Source organism: Anguilla rostrata, chromosome 19 (assembly GCF_018555375.3).
Source record: "Anguilla rostrata isolate EN2019 chromosome 19, ASM1855537v3, whole genome shotgun sequence".
Classification (NCBI taxonomy): Eukaryota; Metazoa; Chordata; class Actinopteri; order Anguilliformes; family Anguillidae; genus Anguilla; species Anguilla rostrata.
This window is the reverse complement of record NC_057951.1, coordinates 11,957,764-11,984,725: the sequence shown is the minus strand read 5'-3', so window position 1 is coordinate 11,984,725 and position 26,962 is coordinate 11,957,764. Positions and strand designations below refer to the sequence as shown.

Sequence of the window (26,962 nt, the reverse complement as noted above, 5' to 3'; positions counted from 1 at the left end):
GGTTGATTTTGTAATAGTTTCACTTCCAATCTAGAGTGGGTTTATGAAACGTTTTTGTATCTACACAACAATTATACACAATTTTTTTTTCGAAAAATCTTAGGTCCAGCAATCTGCACAACAATCATACACTTCTCAACTATGATGAAATTCAGCATACAGTACTTAATTTTTTAAATATTTATTTGCTTAATATTTGAATTTACAGCCTAAATTTGACAACAGATAAACAGGTACAGTATTGTGTTCATACAAAAAAGGAAAACCACCAGCATCAGTTTTACAATACAAAAAGGCTTTTGATGAAGTAACAGACCTTCGATTCAGAAATCATAAAATGAAGGCAGTACAAGTTCATTTTTTTTTTTGTATTTTACCGTTTCTCAGTCCACTTCTGTGCCTCATATGTATTTCATACGTTACAGTAATGACATTTCAGTGGAGCACACTAAAGCCTCTTTTAGAAACGTTCACTGTGTTTTCTGTGATTTTCCTGTAACCGGTCACTCAGTTGTACTCAACCAGGTACTTGCATACAGCTGAACACAACAAAGGCCACCAAAAGAATCATGATAAATGTAAAAGGATCTGATTGGCGATGGTTTCTATGGAAATAAAAAAAATGAAGAAATAAAAAAATCCACTGGTGAATATTGACAGTCCGTCCTGCATTATGCATTTAAATATGTTTGCATGTGATGTACCTTATCATTTTTTATGACCATGTGCAATAATTTTCTTTCTTACATTTGAAGTTTTCATTAAGACACAAGATAAAAACAGTTACAGAGCTTTCTAAGATTATGGATTTCAGTTCAAACCAAAAATAAAACGGTACACACAAGACAGAGTAGTACTCAAAAAAGTGTGAAAAGATATGACGCATTGTTATAATGATACAGAATGAACTTTGATGAAACTACCATGTTTCTCGGGGGAAACACAATTGTAGGGAAAAGATATCACACAATACATACTTGCAGCAGAAAAGTTTTTAAAAATTTATCCAAGAAAAATAAATACTTTCTATCAACCAAGTATTCTATCCATGAAGTGTCCTGCATCCCATTTGAATACTTTGGATCCATCAAACACAAATCTTCTAACTTTGGGTTATTTTCTAATCAAAGTTTGAAAAGCACAAATAAAATACAAACCCCTGCTTAACTGAAAATAGTGACTGCATGTGTCAATTTTTTCATAATGTGAAATCAAAAAAATATTTTAATGCACGTCTGCCATTATATTGTTTTCCAATAAAAGGCTAAATTATTTTAGAGGAAGCATGTTTCAGAGGTAACTGATGCTGGGGTGAACCAAAATAACAAGATATAATTATTGCCTATCGATTCAAACAAATTATATTGCAACTGGCAAAATAACTTTTCCTGCTCATAAATTTCATCAAAAATATATTGTTCAATTTTCCACTAATGGGTAGAGCCACAAACAAATGCTTCTTCCAGTCAAAACAATGTACAATAAGCGCTATATATACATATATTGCTACAATGTGGGGGGGTCTGTGGAGAATTTATTTTGTCACCGAGGGAGGGGGTGGCGATCCGTGCCACCAAAGGCCATTTCTGCTTTCTGATTCATCATTCGAGACCAACTGACCCTAACAGACCCGTCCTGTTGTCTTGTGCTCTTTTCGATGGAAAAGATTGCTGCATTGTGTAGTAGTGTGATTTTAGTGCGAGTGATAGGCCCTTTGGGCATACTGTAAATATGATCTTTGAGTTTGAATTTACAATATACCCTATACTTGTTGAGAATAAGATAAATGTATAATAGGCCCCCGCTCCCACTCCCACCCCCGCCCCCCCTTTAATATTCAAGGCCTTGAGACGTTTATCGGGGAAGGTACACTTTCTTGCCACTGACACCACCGACTCCATTATCCTGAGAATAAAGCGTCATTCACGAAAAGTTACAGATCAGCAAACAAAGTGGTCTGATTATAGATCAGCCCATCTAAACTGTCACAGAAATAAAAGTTTTGGGGTGTAAGGATTCCTGTCCTGGGGACTTTGAGAACGGCAGGGTTTAGATAACAACATTTCATCTTTTCCACGTAATTGCTTAAAAAACCAAAGCAGACCAGCCTAGGAGACATGCTAGGTTTCCATCCAAACGTTTTACAAACGTTAAGCGAATTTCCCAATAGTCAGCAAAGGAAAACCCAAATCAGTGTGTTTCTAAGGAAACCCTTTATTCTTTATTCAGTGGAGGTTGCATTTCCTATACTATACCTCTCACTGGTGACCTTGTAAAGGACAAGAGAGCAAAAGATTTGGCTGTTCGAATTCATCGAAATTGCATTGAAATGTCTACTGTAGTTCAAAAAATAATCTGGTTAAACTTTAAAAAACAAAAAACAAAAAAAAAAACAAAAAAATAAAATAAAAAAACTAGGATTTTACAACTTTAAAAAAATAGGCAGTACATCTTGGTTTCAAAGAGAACTTCCTTCCCCTCCTGGAAACCATTGTTTTTAACCATTTCAGAAATCTCTGGGTTCAGATGATAACACACACACACGACACGCACACACACATAATGAGAACTAAAGACAGCTGTTACACAAAGTAGGTAATTCAGTGTGTTTTTTTTTTTTTCACCATCATTGTAGAAACAATCCACACACACCCTCTTGTACAAAGGTGTCTAATTTATGGACTAAAATGATGAAGCTGAAAACACAAAACACTGTCCACATAATTTTTTTTTTTTGAAATTATTGTATATACCTTATTACAATTTTAAGTGCAAAAAATCCAAAATGCAACACTCAAGTCAGAAAGCCATTATGGCTTTAGTTCAGAGGGTGTGGCAATCTTGTTAATAATATGAACCTTAAGTAGGCTGTACCAAAGCCTATACACACACACACCACTGAGTTATGTCCAAATAAAGGGTTCCCATTTGCAACAAAACATCAGGCAACATTTGACTGTTTGATTCTCTCATGTGAACAAACCTGGGTTCACCTCTTCCTATTTCGGGATGTGGTTTTACATTAATTCCATTCAATTAAATAAATTCATTTGGATCGACTCATATATGTGACAAACAAATAAGAGCAATTTGAAATGCATGGATGAAATTTTTTTAACTACATGATTAGTTGGTATCCAGGAGTTCTGATATGAAAACATTGCACAAACATCTGGCTTGTGAGTTACATACTTTAAACTAGCATCCTTCAGATATTGATATTGATAATTGGCTTGCAATGAGCAAAACTTCTCATTTATTTTAACCCGTTTGATGAGTAGGTTTTTTGGAATGTTTTTTCAAAATTCAAAGTCAGTGTTCTACAACTGCATTACTTTCAATTACCAGTGGTGGTGATAACATCAGCATTCGAATGGTCGGTTAAGAACTTTCTAATCATACATTTCTGATCTTACACCTAAGGATGCTAAAAGAGAGAGGGGCATAACTCGGAAGTTGGGACAGGGTACCATTTTACAAGACATTCCTACTTGGTTTCTCACTGAAGAAACATTGCATTGCTTTCTTTTTTTTTTTCTGGTGCAATGACCGAAGTCATTACAAATTCAAAAGACTACGTCTGTATTAAATTTATGTACAAAAATCTCTTGACATTGCTTTTGGAAAATAAAATGCAAGAAGGTAATGTCTGGTGGGGGGGGAGAAAGCAAGAACTTAAGTCTGTATCATTATGAAACATGCGTAAGGTCAAGGGGTCAGCAAACCACACGTAGTAATTTAAATAAAAATCTATGACTAAAAATTCAGGTGTTTGAAGAGAAGAAAAGCATGAAAGACACTGCCACCCCAGTCCCTTGTGCACATTGGCTTCCTTTGGCCACTGTTTCAGTCTCTAGACCAGGCGTGTCGAACTCGAACCCTGGAGGGAGGGCCGCAGAGTCTGCATGTTTTTTTTGTTTTTTTTTGTGGTTTCCTGTCGATCAGCAGCTAACTTTGGCCTTGGAAGCAAAGTGTGCAGAAACCTTCGCCGATCAGTGGCTTAAATTAATCGCTTTAAAGTGCCGAAACGTGCGGGGTAAAAAAAATAAAAATAAAAAAACCCAGCAGACACAGCAGTCCTCCTCTCAGTTAACTGATTAAGAATATGGGTCTGACACGTACTGTACAGCCCGTGGTTCTCGAGACTGTAAAGTTGGCAAACCGTGATGCGCTGCAACTGGCATAGTTTAGCAAGAGAAGACCAACAGAGAGGTTTGACAAAAGCAGTTTAACACACAGAACTGTCCGTTTGTACCTTCCGCTGCACTCGGCTCAGTTGTTTCCCCCGGCGACGGTTCGTTTAAAATGCAACTGTCACCGTGAAGCTGTCCCAGGCTCCTCTTGAGTTATGCGTCTCACACACACACAGACTAGCACTGTAGGCCTACAGAGGAGCGGGCCGGACCTGACGCAGTATGACGATGTCAGTATGACGATATACAGACGGGGGAAGTCTTTCTTTCAGGAAGCGGAGAAAACGGAAACTTTTCAGTGCTACATTAAAACCGATAAAATTGTTTCAACACTGGCTAAAAAGACTTTTCGGTGCTTAACGCTAACCCCACACCACCCACCCTACACACACCTAACCCGCACCCCAACCCAACCCAACCCAACCCAACCCAAACCATTTTACTGATCCTGACTGGCAGGGCCCAGTAACATCGCAGCATTTTGTACTGAAATGTAGAAGTACGTAGAAGTTGCATGGATAGGTTTTTTTTTTTTGTTTCTTTTCATTTTTATTTTTTTTTTTGGAGAAAAAAGGAAGCGGCACAGAAATGGGGTCCGACCTGTCCCTGTCCGTGTCCCTGTCCCTGTCCCGGGACCATCAGGCCGGCCCGTTGAGAGACAGCTCCACTGGCGAGATGGTCTCCCCTCTGTAGATGGAAAGAGAGAGGGAGTGACAGTCCATCACCAGCAGGTGGCAGCACAGCTGAACGAATGCGAGATGCGTTCAATCCCCCACCACATGCTCAGTACACTACGTTTCCCATGATGCCATGCTGCCGTGCAGTTTCAGACTGATGGAGGCAGAGGCCTATTGGAAACACAGCAAGGGGAGGAAGTGTCTTTTTCAATGGACAGAAACTTAAAACCTTGTTTGAGGGGTTGTGGGAGGGGGGGGATTACGAAACGATGGACACAGCACTGCAACGTAATTTTATCCACCACCACCACCACTACCACACACATTATGCCCCCTCAGCCCTGACCCTTCAGTATTTCCTTGTGTTGAAGGAGTTTTAAAGGGCACCCCCCACCACGCACACACACGCACACACGCGCAACTTTGTAAACGAACAGTGAAAGAAACTATTTTAAAACACGCTCGCGCACGCACACACACACACACACACACACGCACACACACACCACAGACGCGGCAGCCGTGGCCGCAGACCTGCTGGCGGAAGCGGAACTCACTTCCTGTCTGTCACAGTGAGGTTTCTGGCGGTGCTCTCGGGGGCCGAGGAGCCGAGGGGGGTGGCAGCGGGCGGCTCTGTTCGGTTTGGCGTCTCGGTGCCCCTCTGGGGCCCGTCCGTGATGCTGAGCTTGTCGATGGGCACAGACTCTGCGTCGCTGCTGGGAACACACACGCGCGCACACAGCGTCAGGCGGCATCGCTGGAGGGAACAGTCTGTAATATCCGTAGTGCAGTGTGTAATGTGGTCTGTACTGCAGCCTGTAGTATGGTCTGTCTAATCTGGTAACAGAATTTTATTTGGAGTTACTGTGCAAAGCTCCCAAGGCTTCCTAGTCTTTTCAGCTGTGTTGGTAATAACAGGTCTGTCTGTCTCACAGTGTGCAGTTATATGTGAAAATAGACCTTTATTCATGGAGCTTGCTATAATTTGAATGTCGTCGACTGCACAGTCTGAGTGCTTTGTTCGACAGGCCCGTAGCACAACTGCAAAACAAAAACCACAATTTTTTTCGTGATTGGCACTCTCAATGGGCAGTGTCAAGTTCTCTGTACTTGCACTTAATAATACGGTTATTCATGTGGGGTATTCAAGTCATTGTGGCCATTCATTTCAGTGAATACACTATTTACATTTCCAGGGGATATGACTGCATGTTTGTGAACCACACATTACGGCACTTGTAACAGGAGATCTGTTCATCTAAATGTATGCATTATATCAGTGTACAGCACAATTGCCAGATTTAATGATTTGTGTACTCTACGTGCAACACGCTAATGCAAAAGGTGGCATCACGCCTGGGTCATTTTGGGAGATCGTTCTGTGTGTCGACTCTACGCTGGCTGTCCGTAGCTCTATTCTAGGCGTGGGTCACTTGACATGCGACCCATAGATCTTATCACCAACTGACCGCCTGCCAGCAGCCACTGGGCCTGGGTCCAAAACCACAGGAATAACACGCCTCCATCTTAACCCTTTCATGGTGCGAGGTGACAAATTTGCGAATAGAACTATATTAACAGAACATTCTAATGCTGATGCAATAACTGCTACGGGTAATTGATAGCAACAGAGTTCTAGAACATGACCTCTTAGCATTCTCGGGGGGGATACCTACTTTTCAAAGGGTTAAGCAAGTCCCACAAAACCCTGCTACAGGTTTTGTGTCGGCTCATAAACGTCCTCTGTATACATCGGAAGGCTACGATATTTTCTGGTGTTAAAGAGGAACGGGAACCAGAATTTTTAACTCCCTTAAATATTAATGCACAGACTTCTGCTTGTGAACTTCCTTAATCAGTTCGCTCGCTTCTTGACTTGCAGTGCCTGCATGCTTCCCTGTTTATCATATACTATATATACATATACTCTGTCATTTTTTTTACTTTTTATATTATATTCCTAATTGACTAATGTGGTGTGCATTTAACGCATCTAACCTGAAAGCAGACGAGCTAGAAAATATTAAGGAAGTAAATTTCTTGATTTAACCAACGACTTTCCAGCCAGGTTTTCAGCAGCCTACAAAACCCCACAGGATCAGACCTGAATAGCTGTGATCAAAGATCATAGTGTCAAGCCTCAGCAGGCACACACACACACACACACACACACACACAAAAGCAGGTCACAGGAAGGGAGCGGGGGTGTTTACATCAGTCAAGGTGCAAATAAAAAACAGCCCCAGTACTAAAGCTGCAGGCAGTAGTTCCATCACGACAGTTTCACCACCGTCTGCAGCGCATTGACGCCGTACCTCTTAACGACCGCCTTCTTGTTTTTGGCATCCGTGCTGAGTTTGCCCGTCTCTTTTCCAGCTCCCGCGGTTACGGTCTCCGTGACGACGCTGGCCTTCTCCTCCTCGTCCTCGCTGTCGGAGCCCCCGGAGGAGCTGCTGTCCGAGGCCACCAGGGGAGCCTTTCGGGAGGCGCACACGCTCCACGTGCAGGGGGAGGAGCTTTTGACTGGAGAGGAGGTCAGCAGAGCTCTTACCATCACACACACCAGGAGCGTCAATCAAACTCCAGTCCTGGACAGCCACAGTAGTATCAGCTGGTTTTCAGCGTGTTTCAGCACAAGCGATTCATTGATTGGCTAAAGAGTCCACACACCTTCTTGTCAAGGCCTTAATTGGCTGTTGACTGAAAGGAAACCACAAAAACCTGCAGATGCTGTGGCCTACCAGGACTGGTGTCAAACACTAACACACTTGTGATACCTGCAAACTATATCAATGCTAGCCCCAACAAAATAAACATACATAAAACATACTGATATACCTGTCAAGCTGTATCTAGATTGACAAGCTAGATTGTTTGATCTATTAATATTACTTCTATTATTATATCATTATGGTTTGTTCTATTGCAGGAGACTCATGACAGTCTTTCAGCACTGCCTGTCAGTCACCATCGAGCTTACACCCTGGGCACCTGCTGATTCTCAGAACTGTGACCTTCAATTAAAACAGTTGGCTGCTGAGTTGACTGCAGCAGTCCCCCCCCCTCCCTGGTACAAAGGCCCTTTTCTATTATTCAGGTGAGTCGGGTCAGGAGTAATGACTAAATGCCACCACAGGAGAGTGCTGTAGTGCACTCTCTGAAAACAGCCAGAGAGAGTCAAATACACCTCTTCCCAGTTCTGAAAACAAATCGCCATTGCAGGGTTAGGCACCTCCTTAAGAGCGCATTTAGGGTGCTGTGATTTTGGCGCTTCAGAGAGCTGGTCCAGCAGTCTCCACAAAAAACATGATGTAACGTAACATGATGCTAAGGCATGAAGGTTTATGACACAATGTGCACTGCTGTCCAAGTCCCGCCACAAACAAACACGCCAGCCGGTCACGGGCACATCTGTCTACTCACAGTTCTTGTCCTGGTTTTGCTTGGGACACCCTTCAGAGCTGGTGCTTTCCAAGCCCACTGGGGAGCTGCATCTGGGCCCAGACTCCGAGCTGCGGGACACAGGGGTGGGGGGGTGGGTCCAGGCGTTAGAATTCGGTGGGGGTCACGTGCTGTGACTAATAAGTTCTCTGTAGAAAGCTATAGAAATAAAAATGAATTGAACTGAATGAAATTGAGTGTGTGTGTGTGTGTGTGTGTGTGTGTGTGGACAGAAAAGTGGCAGCAGCTGGTCTCACACACACACTTTGGCGGGGAGCTTGCGCTAGATGCTACACGGTAAAGCATCCGTTCTACGCGGTGCAGGTGGTAACGGGCTCACCAGCAGAACGGCTGGAAGTCGGAGAACTTGGCCCACCCTTTGTCCTCGCTCTCCTCAGCGCCGTGCTGACGACTGGCTGAGTCCCACACGCTGGAGCCCACGTCCACCACCACGCAGCGGCCGGGGGCGTCTGCCACGTCCTCGAAACTGGCCGTCCACCCTGCTGGGCCTGTCCCTGCAAAGCGGGGCGGGGGGGGGGAGGCGAAACCAAAATGTCACGCGTCACGTACGCGCCTCTGTGCGCTCGTGTTTTCGGTCGTCCGCGACCTTGGCGACCTTGGCGCAAGCCGTGGCTCTGACTCACAGGTAGCTGACAGTGTTAAAAGTCCTGAGAAGCCATTGACACTAGTGAGAGAGGTAAGAATATGTCCGCTTATCCTTCTCTCAGTGTTGGTCTTAGTGGCCGGGTCTTTACTCAGTGAGGGGTGCTAAACTAATAATTTAATCTCCGTCACAGCTGGGGCTCTGCACTAAGCGCACTGATAAGCCCAGATAATTTTTTTTAAATGTCCGTCGTCCGTGTGCATAACGTCCCCAAGCAATAGAGCGGACTCAAAGCGAGCTTTGACATCATTTCTGCTGAAGGTTACCGGAGTCTACATGGCACAGAGTCTGTTTAATAGCACTTGGGTATTGCGTGACAAAAACCTCTAATAATAGGAATTCCCCGGCAGTGTAAATTAGAGGTAATGTACGTCGTGAAAACGCATTATACAAATGAACTTCCTGCAGCGACGTGTGGTAATGTGAGACGAGAGAAATAACTCGCTGACTACAGCAATGAGCAATAATATTAAAATGGGATGAAGCACAGCCAATTAAAAGGCTCCCCAGGTGAGACACCCCCCCCCTTACCCCCTTACCCTCGGTGAACTCGACTTCCTTGCCCTCCGCCCGGCTCTTGTTCTTGTCGTTCTCCGTGTTGACTGAATCTTCAGGCCCCGCCTCCTCTTCGTCTGACCCGCCGCTCTGGCCCTCCTCCCCGTTCTCCACATCGCTCCTGGAGGAACTGTCTGAGGTCCGCGAGACTCCAAACCTGCGCCCACAGAGAGGCCCATGAGAGGCCTAGTCGCCACAGATGTGTACAAGATGCTGCTGTCGCAGAGGGTGCTGGGATATGTAGTTTATTCAGTTTGAATCTCATTTACCACCCACCACAATGAGTCATTCAACAGCAGGGAGAAAAGTATTATGTACAATGATGCTGTACATGAAAAACTGCCAGTTAAGTTAATGTGCTCTGGTTTCCCTGGAAACCTTAACAAAGCTCAAATGTTGTTCTGTATGTTGATTCCATTACATAGCATATATATATATACACAGAAAAATCAATTTGCTTATGAAGTGGGACCAAATAACACAGCAACCCCAGTGCAGGGAAAGCAAACTGACCTTAGCCCTTCTTATTCAAACTCTACAGTGAATCAGTGGGATCTGAAATCTCAATTAAACTCATTAGCATAGCCATAAAACTCGGAAATTAATTCAAGGTTCTCACTCAGCAATGACATTTGCTCGAGAATGTAATTCGGTTACAGTCCCGTCACTGAACGCCTGTATCAGCAGCCATAAATAATGATCCCTGTGGGTACAAAGTTTCATTCTGTCTGAAATGAGCTACATAGCTCCCTCCCTGCTCTGGCACCGAAGGACTATGGGCTTGTGACTTTTATTGGCTCTGTCCAAGTGCAGCCACCCAGTGAAATATTACTTTAATGAACAAGAGGCCGGCCCACCAGGTTTTAATGTGAGCATTATATTTAATGTGTGTAAAAACATAAAAGCCAAGAGTTTAAATTGTTTTGTTTTGTTTTTCCCCCACTTGGTCAACACATTACTTCTGCTGACTGCAATTTGCAGACCTTGTTCTCGACTTGACTTTCGTTGCATAGTTTATCTCTTTGTCTTCCCAGATGTCCTCCTCGTCCTCCTCGTTGTCGTCAAATTGCTGTATTCTCTCCTTGCAGCAGGCCTCGAACACGGCGGCATTGGCCTGCGTTGTTTTCACACAGACAACAAAGTCAGCATGTAAAACCGGAGCAAACTGGTCATTGGCACACTGTCCACGTGTACGCTCCTTCTGAATTCCCTGCCAACTCCGACCCGCTCAAACCCCCCGGACTGGGCTCGGCCAATAAGGGTCCACAGCCCTTGGAGCTTCTGGGCGCAGGAGCCAATGGCGTCGCAGTGTGAATGCAAATGGAATTGTCAGGCTCCTGAGAACACGTGCTGCATTACAAGTGGATGGTTTTTCCCTAACGACCCCCCTTGAGAGGCCTGTCATTGCCGATTCTGAGATGGGAGGGGCAACACTGATCCTGTCTTTTCGGTGAATTGGGAACATGAAGCCTGACGAGGCCCTATGAATGGGGTTTAAGGACAGTTTAATGGGGGGTTGGGAGTGGGACTTACGCTGTCATCATCGGCATCCAAATTGAAGTTGATCTCTGCAATCCTATCGAAAGTGGCACTAGAAAAGAACACGGTGGATTAATCTTTCAAAAATAAAACGACACTGAAAGAGACATTTTGCAGCCACTGTGTACATATCCACCCAAGCCCATAAACACTCTGTAATCGAGGATATAATTTAACTGTATGCTTATTCCCGGCACGGAAATAAACAACCACCTGTACAATGGGTCAACTGTAACCTTACTTGATGTTCTCGTCGTGCTCAGCGAATTCTTCGTCATTGAATCCAAACTGATCCACAAAGTTTGCCGTCATCTGCTGGATCTGATAGTCCGAAAAAGCCTTTTAAAAAATTAAATGGGGGGGGGAGGAGAGAAACATGTTGGTGGAAGCAGCCCTTTAAAATACCAATTCTGTACTTACAAACATACCAAACCTCTACCCCATTTACAGACCGTGGGTAATATGGCTGTCTGTACCTGCTGTAAGGACAGCTCATTGGGGAAGGGACTCTCCATGTCGTCGTCCTCGCTGGAGGAATGCAGGTTGTGTGTGCTCACCTGTAAAAGAGTTTAGTGGTTAAGTGTGTGTGTGTATGCGCATGCATATGCTTGTGTACGCATACATTTGGGTAAATGTGTGTGTGCATGCATGTGTGTGTGTATGCATGTGTGTGTGTGCACGCGTGGGTGTGGGTGCATGCGGTGTGTGTGTGTGTATGCACTGTAAGTATTCATCTCACCAGATCCACGGTGTTTCTCCTGTTCGTTTCCGTCAGGGTCTCGTCCACAAAACTCTCCCAGCGTCCCCGGCAGTCTTCTGGGAGCTCTGTAACACCACAGCAGCTTTCACTCACCACCTTTACATCAAATAACTGCTCACAAGCACAAACAGGCACACACACACGCTTATACACACACACAAACACGCTTATTCACACGCACACATATATACACACACACACACACACACGCATGAACATGCATACTGTCGGGAGTACCTTTGATGAGGTCACTAATCTCCGTCTGGACTGGCCCTTTGTCCATGTTCTGGACCACAGTATTGGCTATTCTGGTCAGGTGACCCATGTAGCCTCTCCTCATTCCCCCCTCTGCCCTAAAATCCAAATGTCAGACACATGAATAGCACTGTACTGCACCGCAGCCAGACATGCCTAGTGTTAAATATTCTTTGTGAATTAACTATTAATTTCAATGCATATTACAGAGCAACAATTCTAAACCCTTTTTTAAATTATCTGAATACACATTACAGAAACATCACAGACATTACATAACAGAGACTTGAAGTCTGAATCCAAATTTCATAAATATGCATAAATGTTTAATGTATTGGATTAATGTAAACTTAATTATTAATTACTGCTTAATTATTATCCTGAAGGTTCAAACCTTTCTGGTCTTCATTTGCAACCTTCCTCAACCATCATGCACTCAACTGTGTGGTAAACACTTAAAATATAATATTTTTTTCCAAATTATTCATATTGAAATATACAAAAAATGACTTTTGACCTATTTGATTAAAATATGATGAAATCACATTTTTCTGGAAGCAATGTTTGAATAGTAAAACAAATACTGTAGTAGTTCAGTTAAGCGTATTTTATTTAAATGCATCGGCTATTTGGCATTACTGTAAAAACGGCTGAAACATGCACTGTTACACCCCTCTTTCAAAAGTGAAGGCACCCGGTTTCTTAACAGCTACGTGTGAAACCTGTGAATGTGAATGGAGTAGCGGCATGTTGCTGATCTGGGTGTGACTGTACAGAACGCGATACGAGACGACACAGAAAGTATGTGCAACGCGTGCGTCACACATTTCCTTCCTGGTGTCGGGCTGATGTTGGTGAGTCAGCACTATTGCCCGTCACTCTGCCTGCCCTATTTATGTAGCCCGGGGATGCTAATGTTGCGCCGGCTGCTACTGGGCCTTTTTTTTACTGGACCTGAACGTCGCTTCAACAAGTGCTGTGTTACAACGGCCATGCTTAAACCCAGGGCTGCAGAAACTCTGCAACTCTGCTCTTTTATTTATTTATAGATTTTTTTTTTTTTTTTGGCTGTACCCAAAATGTGCCATTGGGACAGCTGGAAGATTACAAAAAAAACGTTTTTAAGTTGAGGTATAAATAAAATATTTCTTACTGGATTTTGTCGTTTTCTTCCCAGGCTTCTAATATCCTCTGCACTAGGCGGCATTTCTGGAACATCTGTGGACAGAGCAGCCCCCGTTCCCATTCATTAACACCAACGCACTGATGAGAATAATTAGGAAAAGTTAAATGTTTCCAGTTACAAGTGTGAAGTGCTCTGCATTTTAGTCACCGTGTGGCCATGACTGTGTCAATGACTAAAGTTTTAGCAAGAAAACTTTTCTCACACTATTAATTAGAAGCGTGAGCTGGCCATTTAACCTCATTTACACCTTAATCCCAGTGCTATTTAACACATTAATGCTATTCTTCCAAGTTGCAGCTTTGCCTTTTTTCTTTTTGTATTGGAAAGGGGGGGGGGATTTAGGCAGTGAAATTTTGATGTAAACCACACATTACAAGTACATTAGGCCTGTGCTTTCATGATCATGACCGAGTAGTGAAGAACACTGGAGAGCACTGTCAGCGTGAGAGTTTCCCGTACGTGAGCCACCAGGACGCTGTGTCCTGAAGTTTCGGGCGTGTCCGTGGTGCTGTTCTGGGTAGTCTCCTCTTGCACCTGCACCTCCTTCTCCTCCTTCTCCTCCTTCTCCTTCCCCTTCTCCTTCCCCTTCTCCTCCTCCTCCTTCTCCAGACTGGCCTGAGGCTTCTCCTCCCGGGTGGAGCGGTTCAGGACGGCAGCCACGCACAGCTCCACTTGGTGGTGCAAAAAGTTATTCCAGGTGTATTTGAAAAATAAATCCTGTGGGTTAACGAGAGGGGGCGAGAAGGGGGGGGGGGGTAGAGTAGAGAGAGAGAGAGAGAGAGAGAGAGCGTGCATGAGAGTGGGAAAGTGAAAACAAAAAAAACTAAACCCTTGTAAATGCTCTGTTGCTTAGATAAACAAAGACGAGCACTTTGTTCAAAACTGCTCCCTCGTTCACAATTCCCTACAAGGGGAACACTCAATAGGACACTGTAGGGAGTAGTAAATTGAGATTCTTGGACACTAATGAACATTTGTTTTGCATCCCCAGTGACGGGCATGGCACTGCACAGATGTCTTCATTTGCAGCACGTGTCTAAATAAACGTTAGTGAATGCGCTGCCACTTCTATCGTTTTTCTCTGCGTATCTCTGCTCAAAATCTTTGCGCAAAGAAAAGTTGTGTTTGAACTGTTAACCGTTACCGAACGTGCGTTCATCTCGTCTCATCTCGTTTCAATTTGCCGGAGTGCAGGAGCAGAAGCAAAGCATCGCATTGTGGTATTCATTTATTTATTTTTTAGCATAAATAAAGCATACATGCTTCGCACACAACATTTTCTATTGCATTGGGGGAATTTTTGAGGGCTCCATATAGTGCATAAATTTTATGGTTGTGGAGTTGGAATCTGACCACTCGATTAACCTGGGGCAAAGTGAATAATAGCGCACTATACTGGGGGAATAGCAAGCAGTTTTCGGGCACGGCTGAGGAGCCTGGCACGTTTCGTGCCCCCTCTCCACGGGACTCACTAGTAGCAGTGCCATGGTGCCCAGGCGGCAGAGCTCCTGGCTGACGCTGGCGGTGCTGCTCTGCAGCAGCGAGGCCACCAGCCTGGCGACGTGCAGGCGGGCGTTACCCAGCGGCTCCTCCAGCACCCCGACGGTCGTCAGTATTGCACTTTTCTGTGAGCCGGGCCGAGAGGGGAACAGTTATGCACTCGCACAGTTTAGGCCTTCAAAGCTTCAGCTGATGTAAAATAGGATCTAAATTTAAAACATTTTTTTGGTTGTGTTACGATGTAAAAAAATGCTCATTATTCAGTGTAAGACAAAGGCAGTGTACAAATACAGATGGCACTTCAGGCATTTATTCTGGGTAGCTTTAGTTCATCTCAATCTATACACAGCTGGACTAGTCCCATCTACAATGCATTCTGGGATACTCCCAATCCATGTCAACCCAATAGGCTTGGAATAAATCTGTGAAGCTTTCTGTCCTTTCTTTTCTCCATAGTTTATCCACACCTGCTTCCTGTGCTGAGGAGGACACAGGTGACCGAGCGAGAGACTGGCTGTGCGCCGTACCTTGGGAGGGTCCAGGAGCACCTGGTGGAAGTCGGTCAGGTGAGGCTCGATACCGCACAGAATGCTGCTGCTGACAGTGTAAGACCTTTCAAACCCCTGAGAACACAGGTCCATCAGCCCTTCGACCCTGAAGGGGGAGGGGACAGGGAACACTGGGCTCTAGTGTCTGTCAATCACATGAAGCCAGGGTTGGGTGGGAGGGGGGGATTGGATCACTCACCCGGGCCTCCTGGTTTCTAGTAAAGTAAGTAGCACTTGAGTTCCGTTGAGGATGCAGGACTCGCTCTTCCCCCCTTCGAACATGTTCTTGAGCAGCTCTTCCACTGTCTCCTGCCTTCCCAGGAACACAGAACACCCCGAGCCAGTTTGAGGACCCCAATGTGTAAATCACGGCATCCAATGAATCTTGACAATGCGTAAATGAATCTTGGTTTTATAGGGTTTTTTTTTTCCCAGGGTGACGGTATAAAAGCGTAGATTGGGGAAGCGCGGGAGGGAGCTGCTTGGCGGGGCGGCCCCCTCCCCTGCGGCGGCCCCTCCCTCACGGCGGCCCCCTCCCCCGCGCCGGACTTACGACTCGAGCACGGCGAGCAGCGGGTCGGGCTCCAGCGTCTCCTGGAACTGCAGCGCCTGGTCTCTGCTCAGACGGATCATGTCGCACAGCGTCTGCGATGCGTTCGACTGCCTCTGCAGGCCGAGCCACACAAACACACCCCAAATTCACTAGTGCGCCCCAAATTCACTAGTGCGCCCCAAATTCATTAGTGCGCTCCAAATTCACTAGTGCGCCCCAAATTCATTAGTGCGCTCCAAATTCATTAGTGCGCTCCAAATTCACTAGTGCGCTCCAAATTCACTAGTGCGCTCCAAATTCACTAGTGCGCCCCAAATTCATTAGTACAGGAGGTAGTCAATCTTATTCAGAAAGGGACGGCGAGGGTGGCAGCTTCTGTTTCAGCCAAGCAGAAACACACCCGATTCTACTTATCAAGGTCCAAATACTCGAGTGTTTGATTAGCAGAATCAGGGGTGTAACCACTTGATTGCAAACGAAAGCCTGCACCCACACCGGCCCTTCTCCTTCTCTGAAGGAATTCAACAGAAAATAACATCAGTAAAGATAAAGAACAGAAAAACTGCACGCTGCATTTTAAACCGTCGTAAAAATAAAATTGGCTGCACTTCAGAGAAGACCCATTATAACAAATTAAACTGGTAAAACTGCACAGGTCTGCGAGCTGGAAGCTTACCTCATCATCGTGTCCCGTGCGAATGAGCTCCACCAGTCTCTGGATGAGCTTCTCCTCATTAAGCCACTGGGGGAGGAGAGGGAAAGCCGCTCTTTAAAATCCGTTTTTGCAATGTTCTCTTTCTTTTTTTCCCCTCAAAATTCTAAGTCAGTGTTCTAGAACTCAACTGCTTTCCATAACCAGTTCCATTTTCCAATACCTAAAGGGCTATCCTTTATTCGATCCTGTGCTTGCACGGTAACTTACACGCACATAAATGAAATAAATGTATTTGTTTGGGTCACTTGCATTGAGGACCTCCTGCCTCAGGGGGGCAGGCTCCACACAGCTGATGAGACGAAGCAACAGGTCCATCATGGCTGAGGTGTCCATGTGTTTCAGCACCAGACCGACAAACCCGTCCTTTTTTCTTAAGAAGGAAATGACCTGCAAGAAAGGGGAGGGGGTGAGGGGGTTCACCATTTTTTTATTATTATTATATTTTAAATCAACGTGCCAAAACCACATTTCTCATGTCTGGTGGGGATTTCCCCCGACCCGAGGCGGTAAAAACAGGACTTTCTGACTCCGCCGGGCCCAGAGGGCTGGCGGGCGGGTGGGCGCAGTTCTGGCAGGCTCGGGCTGACCGTGATGGGCGACGCCCCCTCCCTTCCCCTCCCGCCGGCGTACCTGTTCGGTCTTGCGGGCGATGAGGTTGCCGATGGTCTTGCTGAAGAAGCTGGCCAGCAGGGGGTTGAGCGGGGGCTGCTGCTCCAGGAAGCCGTACAGCGTCTCCAGCAGAGACTCGTCCCCGCCCAGCTTGTCGTTGATTTGGCTCACGTCCGACGTCAGGAGCTCGCAGGCGACGTTCGGGTACCTGCGTGTGAGAGGAGGGAATGTTTTGCTATGATTCATAACAATACAGATCGATTTGTGCATGTTGTATTGACTGGATCGGTTCATTGCCCTTAGAACCAATACATCAATCTGGTTCAGTACATCGTTACAGGTAGCCTTGTCACAGGTAGCCTTGCTCAGTAGTGCACACAGCCACCCCCGGGGGAGGATAAATCCGGGGGATGACCAGGTCATGAGCAGATGAGCTGCAGAGTGGAAAGAAATGGCAGTTGGTGGCAGGTGCTTCGGAGAAGGGCAGTGGCTTGTGGCAAAACGACAAGAGGACGCAGCTCTGAAGTGACAGCCATCTTGAAACAAATCGGGCAGAAAATCTGCTAAATATAACTAGAAACCCCACATCTGGAGTGCATCAGGACTTGAGTGGGACAAGACGGTCTTTGTTACTGTTACGGTGTGGCTGGTCTACCAGTGGGAACATGAAAGGGGGTGCGAGGGGGGGGTGATTCTGTCGGCTGCGTAATAGGAGCAGATAAGCAGGTCTTTGTTGTGATAAGCAGGACAACCACGCACCACAAACCAAAACTGGAGTCCCCCGTTTTATATGAGAAACCCATAGTTTACAGCATGCAACTTCTACCATTTATTCACCTCTAGTTAACAGCTTCCCATGGATAACGCATTTAATCTTAATCCACATATAAACATAATTTTTCCAAGCTTTCGTTGTGATTCATTAGTCTTCACTATTAATAATGAAAGCAGAACATAACAGAACAATCTGCTGAATGAACTTAATCATTTTGTCAGGGGCATTAGCAGTTTACTGTATATATTTATCCATTCATTATTGGTAATTGCATTCCACTGCATTGGTTTTAGGTTTTTTCTGTTTTACCCACAGTTCCTCCCTGCTGCCCCTCCAGACAGAGGAAGTGGAAATGAAGGAACAGGAGACTCTGACGCTGGTCACTGGTGCAGAGATTTGTGCTAGTCATCGGAAAAGAAACTGAAAACCAGACGGACGGACAGACAGACAGACAGACGCACATCTTCAATCTGCTTTTCACTGCTTGCAGAAAATGCAACTGTGACAGCAAACGATGGAACCCTCTTCTGGACCCCGACCCCCCCCACCCCCCTCCCTGCGCCCCCTCCCTCCTCACTTGAAGCGGATCTTCTCCTCCATGTCCTCGGGCGGCTCCCGGGTGATGAAGGTGACCAGCGCCTGCATGCACTCGTCCTGGCTGAGGAAGAGGAGCAGCCTGCGGTTCTGGGCCTTGCACTCCTGCAGCACGTCGTCCTCCTCCATCAGCTCCTGCAGGGTCACGTCCTCCTTGTCCAGCAGCTTGTCGATGTGGGAGGACGTGTGCAGGTCGAACTTCCAGAACATGGTGGCGAGGCACACAGGCCTGCTGGGGAAGACCAGAAAGGAGGGGGGGGGCAGAGAGAACAGTGACAGCGTCGGCACAGCCAGGACCAGACCAGTGAGTAAGCAAAGCTTTTCATATCCATGGGCCAATACTTTTATTTATTTATATTTATATTTACTTAATCTCTAACCAGGATTACCCCATAGGGGCCTGACATAAAACACCAAGAGTTACCCAACAAGACAGTTGACTGGTTACGAACAACAAATGGGGAATGAGACAGTGGTGTAACAGTAATGTAAATAATTCTCTTGTTTTAAATGCTGAAACGTATGCTCTGGTCAGTGCACGGCAGTTAAAGTGGCAGTTAAATCTTCTCAGTGCTGGTGGTCTTCACTCCTAAGGTGGAGGTGTAATATAATGGTAAGAGAACAGTGCTAATACCGCAGAGGCTGCAGGTTCAGGGCTGTAGTCTAGCATTTGGAGGCTCTTGTTTTGTCTGTCTTGAAACCACTCAAGGTAGGACAATCAGGCTTAACGCTTACATTTTCATTTTCCTGTTAGGTTCATTAAGATGGCGGCCAACCGCCAAAGCCTTAGACTGAAGTATTTAAACCGTTCATCAGGTCTTAATGCGCTGAGGAACTTGTGAGAGTTAAAATGTCGCGGCAGTTGATTCATTTTAAGAATTCCAGTCCCGTCCCTGGGGTGATTAATGACGGGTCTCACATTCATCAACCTGCTCATAACTCACACCTGGGAACAGAGGGCACTTCAGCACCTCCAGAGGAAGAGCGTATGGCAGACCAATCCTCATCCTCCTCTGAACATAACCTCAATACGGTTTGTCCTTAACCACTGACAAGTGAATTTAAGCGAGGCGAATGAATTCCATTAACCCCAAAGTGCATAACTTTGCTTAAGTACTGTGGCCAGGCCAGACGGTCAAGGGCGCTGTGATTGGGTGGAAAAGGATGCCTTCGTCACCGCGACGACAGTCACACAGATTAGCGATAAGCGGAGAGCAGCAGTGCGAGGGGGAAACACAGCAGCAACACAGGAGAGCTCAGAGCTCGTTAGACGTTCCCTGCCTTTTCGATGATGTCATTTAGAACATTAGGCCCCGGCTCCGTGCTGTGCTGTGCTGTTGAGTGGCAGGCCGCGTTTCTCATGCTGGGAATGGGATGGATGCTCTGGTGGGGGTGTGGGGGTTGGGGACTCCTGTTGTTCTATATACCACCACACTCCCCGCCGCCCCCCCACCCCGCCCCCCATCCCTCAGCACCCGCCCGCCATGGTCCAAAGTTGAAACCGCTTCAGAGAACGTTTAGCTGGAGCGCACATCTTGCCAACATGGCTGTGCTGACGCGCTGATTAAGAGTCACGCAATTTTAGAAAGATTTAAAATCCAACGTCAAGTGTTGTTTACAAGCATCTGCTGATCAGCGTAATCAATTCAGGGCACTGAACATGTCGTTTATCATCTTTGATTTCCAGTTTGTTTTTTTGTGTGTGGAACTGCGATATGTACACTCCTCCTTTTGAAGCATTCTAAAAATAATTCTATAAATTAGTGTTACATGTATTCATAGCTAACACGCAAACTGTACTGTTCTGTTGTTTTATCGTTTCACTGACGTCTAGTGATGTGACAGCGGCTGTCATCTCAAGCTGTTAATGTTTGACATCACTGCAGCAATTTTGCACACTCACACTGAGGCGATTCTAACATTGAAAAGTAGAAAAAGGCCTGGATAACACACAAACTTGGTCTGCCGTTCAGCAACTATACAGGCGAAGCACAGCTTTTCTGTGTTTACTGTAGAAAAGGCTAGCAGTAGCACAATAGTAGTGGGGCTACATTTCACTAGAAGTAGCAGAATGTAGCAGAACAACAGTACGGTTTCTTGTATTAAAGAAAATATGGATAAATTCAGAGCTAGTGTTTTTTTTGGAACTGCATTCTTTCCTCACTCCAAAAAAACAAATGATAAAAAAACAAAATCAATACAAACGAACTCCTTACCTGTTGATAAATTGTGTGTATCCTTAATTAAACCTCTTCCACAGGCAGACAAACATTTGCCTTGTAGACTGCCCAGTGCACAATGGATACCGTCATTAACCAGCATGGAACTCCAGCTTCATGTAGTCAGACCTGGGGAGGGAAGGTGGAGCCTAGCATTACAGAGGGGGAAAGGTGGGGGGGGGGGAGCGTAGGAGTGGGGTGATACACACTGACATTCAGTCCTGCAAAAAAAAAAAATCAGAATTTTGCTGCATCCACGCTCAGGAGCGCACAAAGATGAGGAATCGGTCAAAGGCTGCAGGTGGCAGCCTAATTTGTGACTTCCAATTATGCGATGTCCCATCATTAAAACTGGGACTGAGGCCAATTCAAACCGATTTGAGGCTTTTAAGACCTTCCATCTTGTCCAGCGGCTCCTAAGCAGAGGAAACCACCTCATTGATTACCCAGAATTCTCCTTTGTACAGTACCATAGTATTCATGAACAGGATGTTCCACATTTATCAGTGGCCCGTTTCTTTGGTCAGAAATCTATTTTTTTGTACAGGGCAGAACAGAGGAGAGCTGGGTTGTTGGCAGGTCTTTGTTGTGAAGTTCACTGTTCTCATGCTTTTTTTTTTTAGGTTTCTTCAGTGTGTAAAAGCAATTTCAGTCATCCAGCTTTAAGATACTCTTATCTGTGTATCTATATAGAATTATGTGTGAAAAATGAGGGTGGCAGGTTAACCAAAACTTTTTTTCCCCCAGTGCTGAACACTAGGTGCATTTTTTTAAAGGCTTGCTTACAGGTCCATTTTTGGCAATTAGCAGACACACCATTTGTAAACCAAATGTTCCAAAATGTTGGAAAATCAGTGCCCCCCCCCCCAGGCAGTGAGACTGGAGATCTCCTTTTTTCTTATTTCTTACTTTAATGACAATAATATGGGCCATAATATACTGTACGCTGCTTTCCCACAATAATTTCACCAGGCCTAAGTCCACCAGGACAGCGCACTGTACATTCCAAACCCCTGCTGGTCCATTAAGGCAAACCTCTGGCACAAACGGCGATGTTTACTTGTCCCTGAAATAGCTTGCTGATGAGAGCATGTAGAAACGGGGTGAAGATAACAGAAACCGAACCATGTCAGCCGTTTAAACTGGCCAACGCAAATTTGGGGGGGGGGGAGGGCGAAAAACAAATTGAATCCTCTAAGGTCAACAATAGTTGCATAGATCAGACTGGGCCTTGCCAGGTATTGCAATAGCCACAGCAAATGTCCCACAGGTCAGCACCAATAATCAGCAGAAATGGCTGAACTGAACTGGGACTCAGAGAGACTGCTTCCCCGGGGGATTATTTGTTGTTTCTTGCGAAAGAACTGAAATAATATTTCTGGTAGCCGGCTATAACATTTTGTTAGTTAGCTAGTGAAATATTTTCAGTGGGAAATGACTATGGCGTGGGCTGCAATTATTGAGCACGAGTGATAATAAATGCAAATGAAGATGAGTTAATTCTGCTGCTTTATCTCCTGACCCTAACCCCCCCCCCCCCGACAAGACAGGCCACTTAGGACTAAATATGACAGCAGGAAACCGTGCGTAAGAGGTGAAAGTATGAGCTCCGCTCTGCTCGTGCGATGACTGGGTCCAGGGTCCAGCTTGCCCACCGTGATAAACGGAACATACGCATTTGCCTTTTAAAAAAATAATAAATAAAATTTTGTACTACAATTTTCATGCCGCCCACATGTATCATGTTTCATCTCATGCAGCTGTATGATGTTTTCTAGGGCCCCCACCTCCCCCACATTTCGCTCTTTCCCCTCCCCATCTACTATGTAACCCCCCCCCCACTGTCAGACCCCTGCTAACACACCAGAAGCACATATGTGCATGTGTGGGGGGGGTGGGGGTGGGGGTGAGTAGAGCCTATGGGGGGAGTGTGAGAAGCACACCGCTAACCACTAGCCGCTAACCCCAGACATTAAATATGCAACGATGACCTGTAGGCTTGGGAGGCACACCTTCCCTTCTGAAAACATAAAACAATTAGCAACGTACAATTACGCTGACTTATTCCATCTGGGAAATTTTTAGAAGAAAATGCTTATTGTACTGAAATATTCCTCCACATATTCCTGAGCCAACACTAACATTCAGCGCAAAACAAATAAAGTGGCCTCTTCACTGAACACAACTGACTCCATCCCCTTCTGACTTTCGATACATGACGTCATCCACTTTATGAGGAGTTTCTGGATGCCTACACAAACACAAAGGCAGCCTGGGCCTCTAGCTGCCCTGTCAACAAATGGAATATTGAAGTATGAGACTAATTATGCAGAGGCTGCCTGATGACCTTTTTGATGAAGTTTTTTATTTTTATTTTTTTATGTCTGTGATCAACCAAATGTGGGGGACCTGCTCTGTGTGATTCCAACTACAGCATAAATGTAAACAAGGATTAAAGTCGGTTAACTTTTAACTGAACTAATTGATTTCAAATGTTAAGGATTAACGGGAAAATCGGTGACAATGATGTGAAATAGCTACTAAGAGTTCAGTCAAAGAGGGAAACGTCTTGATGCCCTACCATTAACTGTTTGTTGCCATGGTGACAGTGACAGTTCACATCAACAGCAATTGGCTTGTCAGGTTATATTCAGAACTCAACTATGTAAACCACCAGCGTTTACTTCTAGGAAAAACAACACGTGAGCATGTGCAGTGCAGCCTGTTTATAAAAAAGAGGTGGAGCCAGTCAGTGGGCAAACGCATGGGAATGCAAACATGCTACACCAGTGGTTTTGGGAAGCAATGTTCACAAGTAATCCTTATAAATTCCAATGGGCTACACTCAAGATGGTGGCTAAATAATTAATATCATAATCAATCAAAATTTTATTTTATTTTTTTACCTGCGTTCTGTTTAATGTATCCGTTATAATTTAAATGAAATACCACTGCTCTTGCTTGTGCAGATCAACTTTACTCAGCCCTCCGACTTAAAATGCAGTTAGATTAAATGACCTTGCATCTGGTAGACATAAAAAAGGGTCACTTAAAGATTGTCAGTGTCCATCTGGAAAATGACCCCGCCTTCTTCCACCCCCACCTCCTTCATCTAGTCAATAAGCAGTCAGGGTTAAAAAAAAGTCTGTGAAATTTATGGCTGACACACGACTCGTGTGGCTTGACCTTGCACGGCTGATCACCCCTGTGACAGACAGCACCACCACAACATTGTGTGTCACCACATCTTAATCCAGTGCTGCTACAGCAGCAATAACCTCACGCTAGAGTAACACAAAAACAGACTAAAATACAGGAGAAGCATACACTGCGACTGTGTAACAGCAGACGGATGAATGCTTCTTGACTAAAACAAGACCATCCATTCATAAAAAAACTGGTGCGTGGAGTTAAGTTAAATTATAGGGGATTTTCCGCTTTTAAATAACAGGCTTAAATGATAAGATCTACAACTGAGATTCCTTAATAGTTGTCTAACGGGGCTTTCCACTGACAAAACGGGAAGGCCGCGGCACGTTTTCATTTATTTACTTTTAGAAATTCCATCCCTACTGGATCTCGACGCTGCATTCGCAATGCGGAGGGGGGCGGTCTGTGCATCTAGTAATCTGGGCCCTTTCGCTGGCGGCACGTATCAGCCCCGGTACCCCTGGACGCACCTGCAGGACACACAAACCGCCACAGGAAACAGGGAGGATGGGTGTGGATCCCACGTGGCGCGACGGGCAGAGGTCACAGTGCAGCCCGCAGTCTGCAGGAAACCTCCAGTCTCACCGCCTGATTTAGGGGGAGGGCTGTGATGCTGCAAGCGCTTGCGTGAGCCGACTATTTTTAAACTTGCTGTACAATAGTCTTCTGCTGCCTTTTCCAATCCGGGCTTTTGTATACACACACACAAAGGGAAGAAACACAGAAAGAGAGGAAGAGAGCAAAGGAAGAGAGTATGTGTGTGTGTTTGTGTTTGTGTGTGAGAGAGAGAGAGAGAGAGAGAGGCCAAGTTCTCTTTCCACCAACAAATGCATCTACAGTATTTTGATCTTCAAAGAAAATCTGTTTAGGACTTTGTAGCTAGCATGCAAATGAACAGAATGCAAAAATGGCTTGCATGAAAGTTGGTCCTGTATCAACAAACCACCATGTGCCCCAGTCCTGATATCTTATCTCTGTCAGACTCAAATCGTTCATCTGAAATGCCTTCTACTCTCAAAGCAGATGGTAGGGCTCAAAGCGATGTAAAAATCTCATCGGGGGGGATTGAGGACTGTAATATCAGCACAAGTCTGTCACATTTCAGAAATGTGACATTTGTATCACATCACAGGGGTTATCAAAATATGCACGCCTGGGGCAGTGCAAGGCTTCGGACTCTGCTTAGACAGTAGGTTCCAGTTTGCAGATGCACCTTCCGGTTTGTAATCAAATAAAGCGTCTACGCCCAGGACACACAATTGCCTGCAGTGCCACTCCAAAGAGGAAGGGTTTCATTCAGTGGGATTTTGCTCATCTTTTCATGCAAAAACAAGTGCTCTGGGTGGTTTAGGGCAGCCTGCACCAGCCGCACGTGACGGCGCACAGTGCGCCCCTCGCCGGCCTTCTGTAACCGGATCCAACGTTACCTGATCGCTTATTTTCAGCCCTCCCTGGCTGCATTGTTGCAACGGTAGTGCAGTTGTGACAGAAGCTTAACGGCTGGCAAGATTAACAAATGAATATGTATATATTGGCTACATTGCTATGGTAGTTTTGATGCATACAGCACAATGTATGGTACTTTTTACTTGTGAAACTAGCATGTGTTGATTTCCCATTGTGTGCACTCCAGTAGCTGAATGCGACCAAGGTCCAAACTGCACAGTGTTCTGTAGACATCGTAGACATTTATCTGGGGAAGCAAGGCCTGAAAAGTGCCAACGTAATACAGAGATATAAAATACTTTATCTCCCTAACTGACATTTCGCAGGTTAGCAAACTAACTGTGAGACTGTCATCTAGGCTACGTATATTATTGTTGTGACAGCGCAGCCGTCAATGTATAGAACTGGCTGCACCGTAGAGAGCAGTACGATATAACGCTAAACCAGGTATAACTACAGTAATTTGGGCATACAATGGTATTGTCTGCATATACTTTCAACACGGTGGAACACTGCACCAAAGGAATATTGAGCAAATAACAATGCTAGCTGACTGTCATAGCGAAAACGAACACGTGTGAAAAAATATAACATTACTCACAATGTATTTTGCCAGCTAGCAAACTCATCAAACAGCCATCTCAGAATACACTTTTCGAGCAGTCTCAATGGCTTGATCGTGTAGCTTACTACGTTGTTGAACTTGCTAACGTTAGCAATATCTTACTGAGGATATCAGTGGTGGCTAGCAGACTGGACAAATTGCACAACTTCGCTGGTCGAGGACGCCAACATATCGCCGCGCTAATTTGAGTCTGCCCGACTGTTTTGGCTAACCTTAAAACAGATCACACGACTCTACTCCAAGTCCTGCATATATCTAGCTAGCTGGCTACCTTGCTATACGATGAACACCCATCAAGTTAGAGCTTGCGGTCACCTAATCCACATAAAACACATTTCTGGCTTTAACCTACCCGTCTACTAATGATGATGGTGGTGCCTAGTTCTGGCATTCTGTGCCACATTAGCTTGCTAACTGGCTGTCACAGTAAGTTGCCCCATCCACTTTATTACGAGATGGAATACTGAACAGTGTGTGTGATATACTAAAAACAGAGAGGATTATGCATGCCAACTCGGTCAACATGCAAAGATCTTGCATTGCATGTTACTAACAGTAGCAATCGGAAGCCTCCAGACAGAACTAGGTGACTAGTTTGATCCTTACAAGGAACTTACCTTGACTCCAGACAGTCAAGCTTCTGAAATGTGATTTGTTTATGTTAGCTAGATATCGAGAGCTTGCCAGCAACCTCAACATCCAAGGAGACTTGTATTCATTCGCCGAAGATCTTGCATGAGAATATTTCAACAAATGTGTCGATCCTTTCTTTCTTTTGTACTTCTTTTTGTTTTTTGACCGATCCACTTAAAAACATATGCGCGAGCCCCACACAGACTCAAGACAGGAAAAAAATTCTGTCATATTTTCGAATCAAAATGGCGGACACTGTCACGGG

At 45.2% G+C, this 26,962-nt stretch overlaps 1 protein-coding gene across 5 annotated transcripts; it reads right to left on the bottom strand.

Annotated features, from left to right (window-relative positions):
• Positions 1 to 165: 165 nt before the first annotated feature.
• On the bottom strand, positions 166 to 26,962 carry ppp6r2b (protein phosphatase 6, regulatory subunit 2b). Of its 5 annotated transcripts, none has more exons than XM_064319147.1 (24): positions 26,682 to 26,962; positions 20,781 to 20,912; positions 18,548 to 18,796; positions 17,217 to 17,403; positions 16,836 to 16,973; positions 16,548 to 16,613; positions 15,872 to 15,984; positions 15,518 to 15,631; positions 15,298 to 15,424; positions 14,743 to 14,895; positions 13,730 to 13,987; positions 13,238 to 13,302; positions 12,067 to 12,182; positions 11,809 to 11,894; positions 11,546 to 11,626; positions 11,311 to 11,408; positions 11,064 to 11,121; positions 10,514 to 10,644; positions 9,515 to 9,687; positions 8,652 to 8,826; positions 8,294 to 8,382; positions 7,186 to 7,393; positions 5,428 to 5,586; positions 166 to 4,880 (listed from the first exon to the last, which is right to left on the bottom strand). In XM_064319147.1, the coding sequence occupies exons 3-24, from the start codon at positions 18,772 to 18,774 to the stop codon at positions 4,832 to 4,834; spliced, it is 2,871 nt and encodes a 956-aa protein (XP_064175217.1). In that variant the 5' UTR covers positions 18,775 to 18,796; positions 20,781 to 20,912; positions 26,682 to 26,962; the 3' UTR covers positions 166 to 4,831. The 5 variants fall into 5 exon arrangements, with proteins under 5 accessions (XP_064175217.1, XP_064175221.1, XP_064175222.1 ...); XM_064319151.1 differs by having other exon boundaries at positions 5,428 to 5,583; XM_064319152.1 differs by having other exon boundaries at positions 8,688 to 8,826.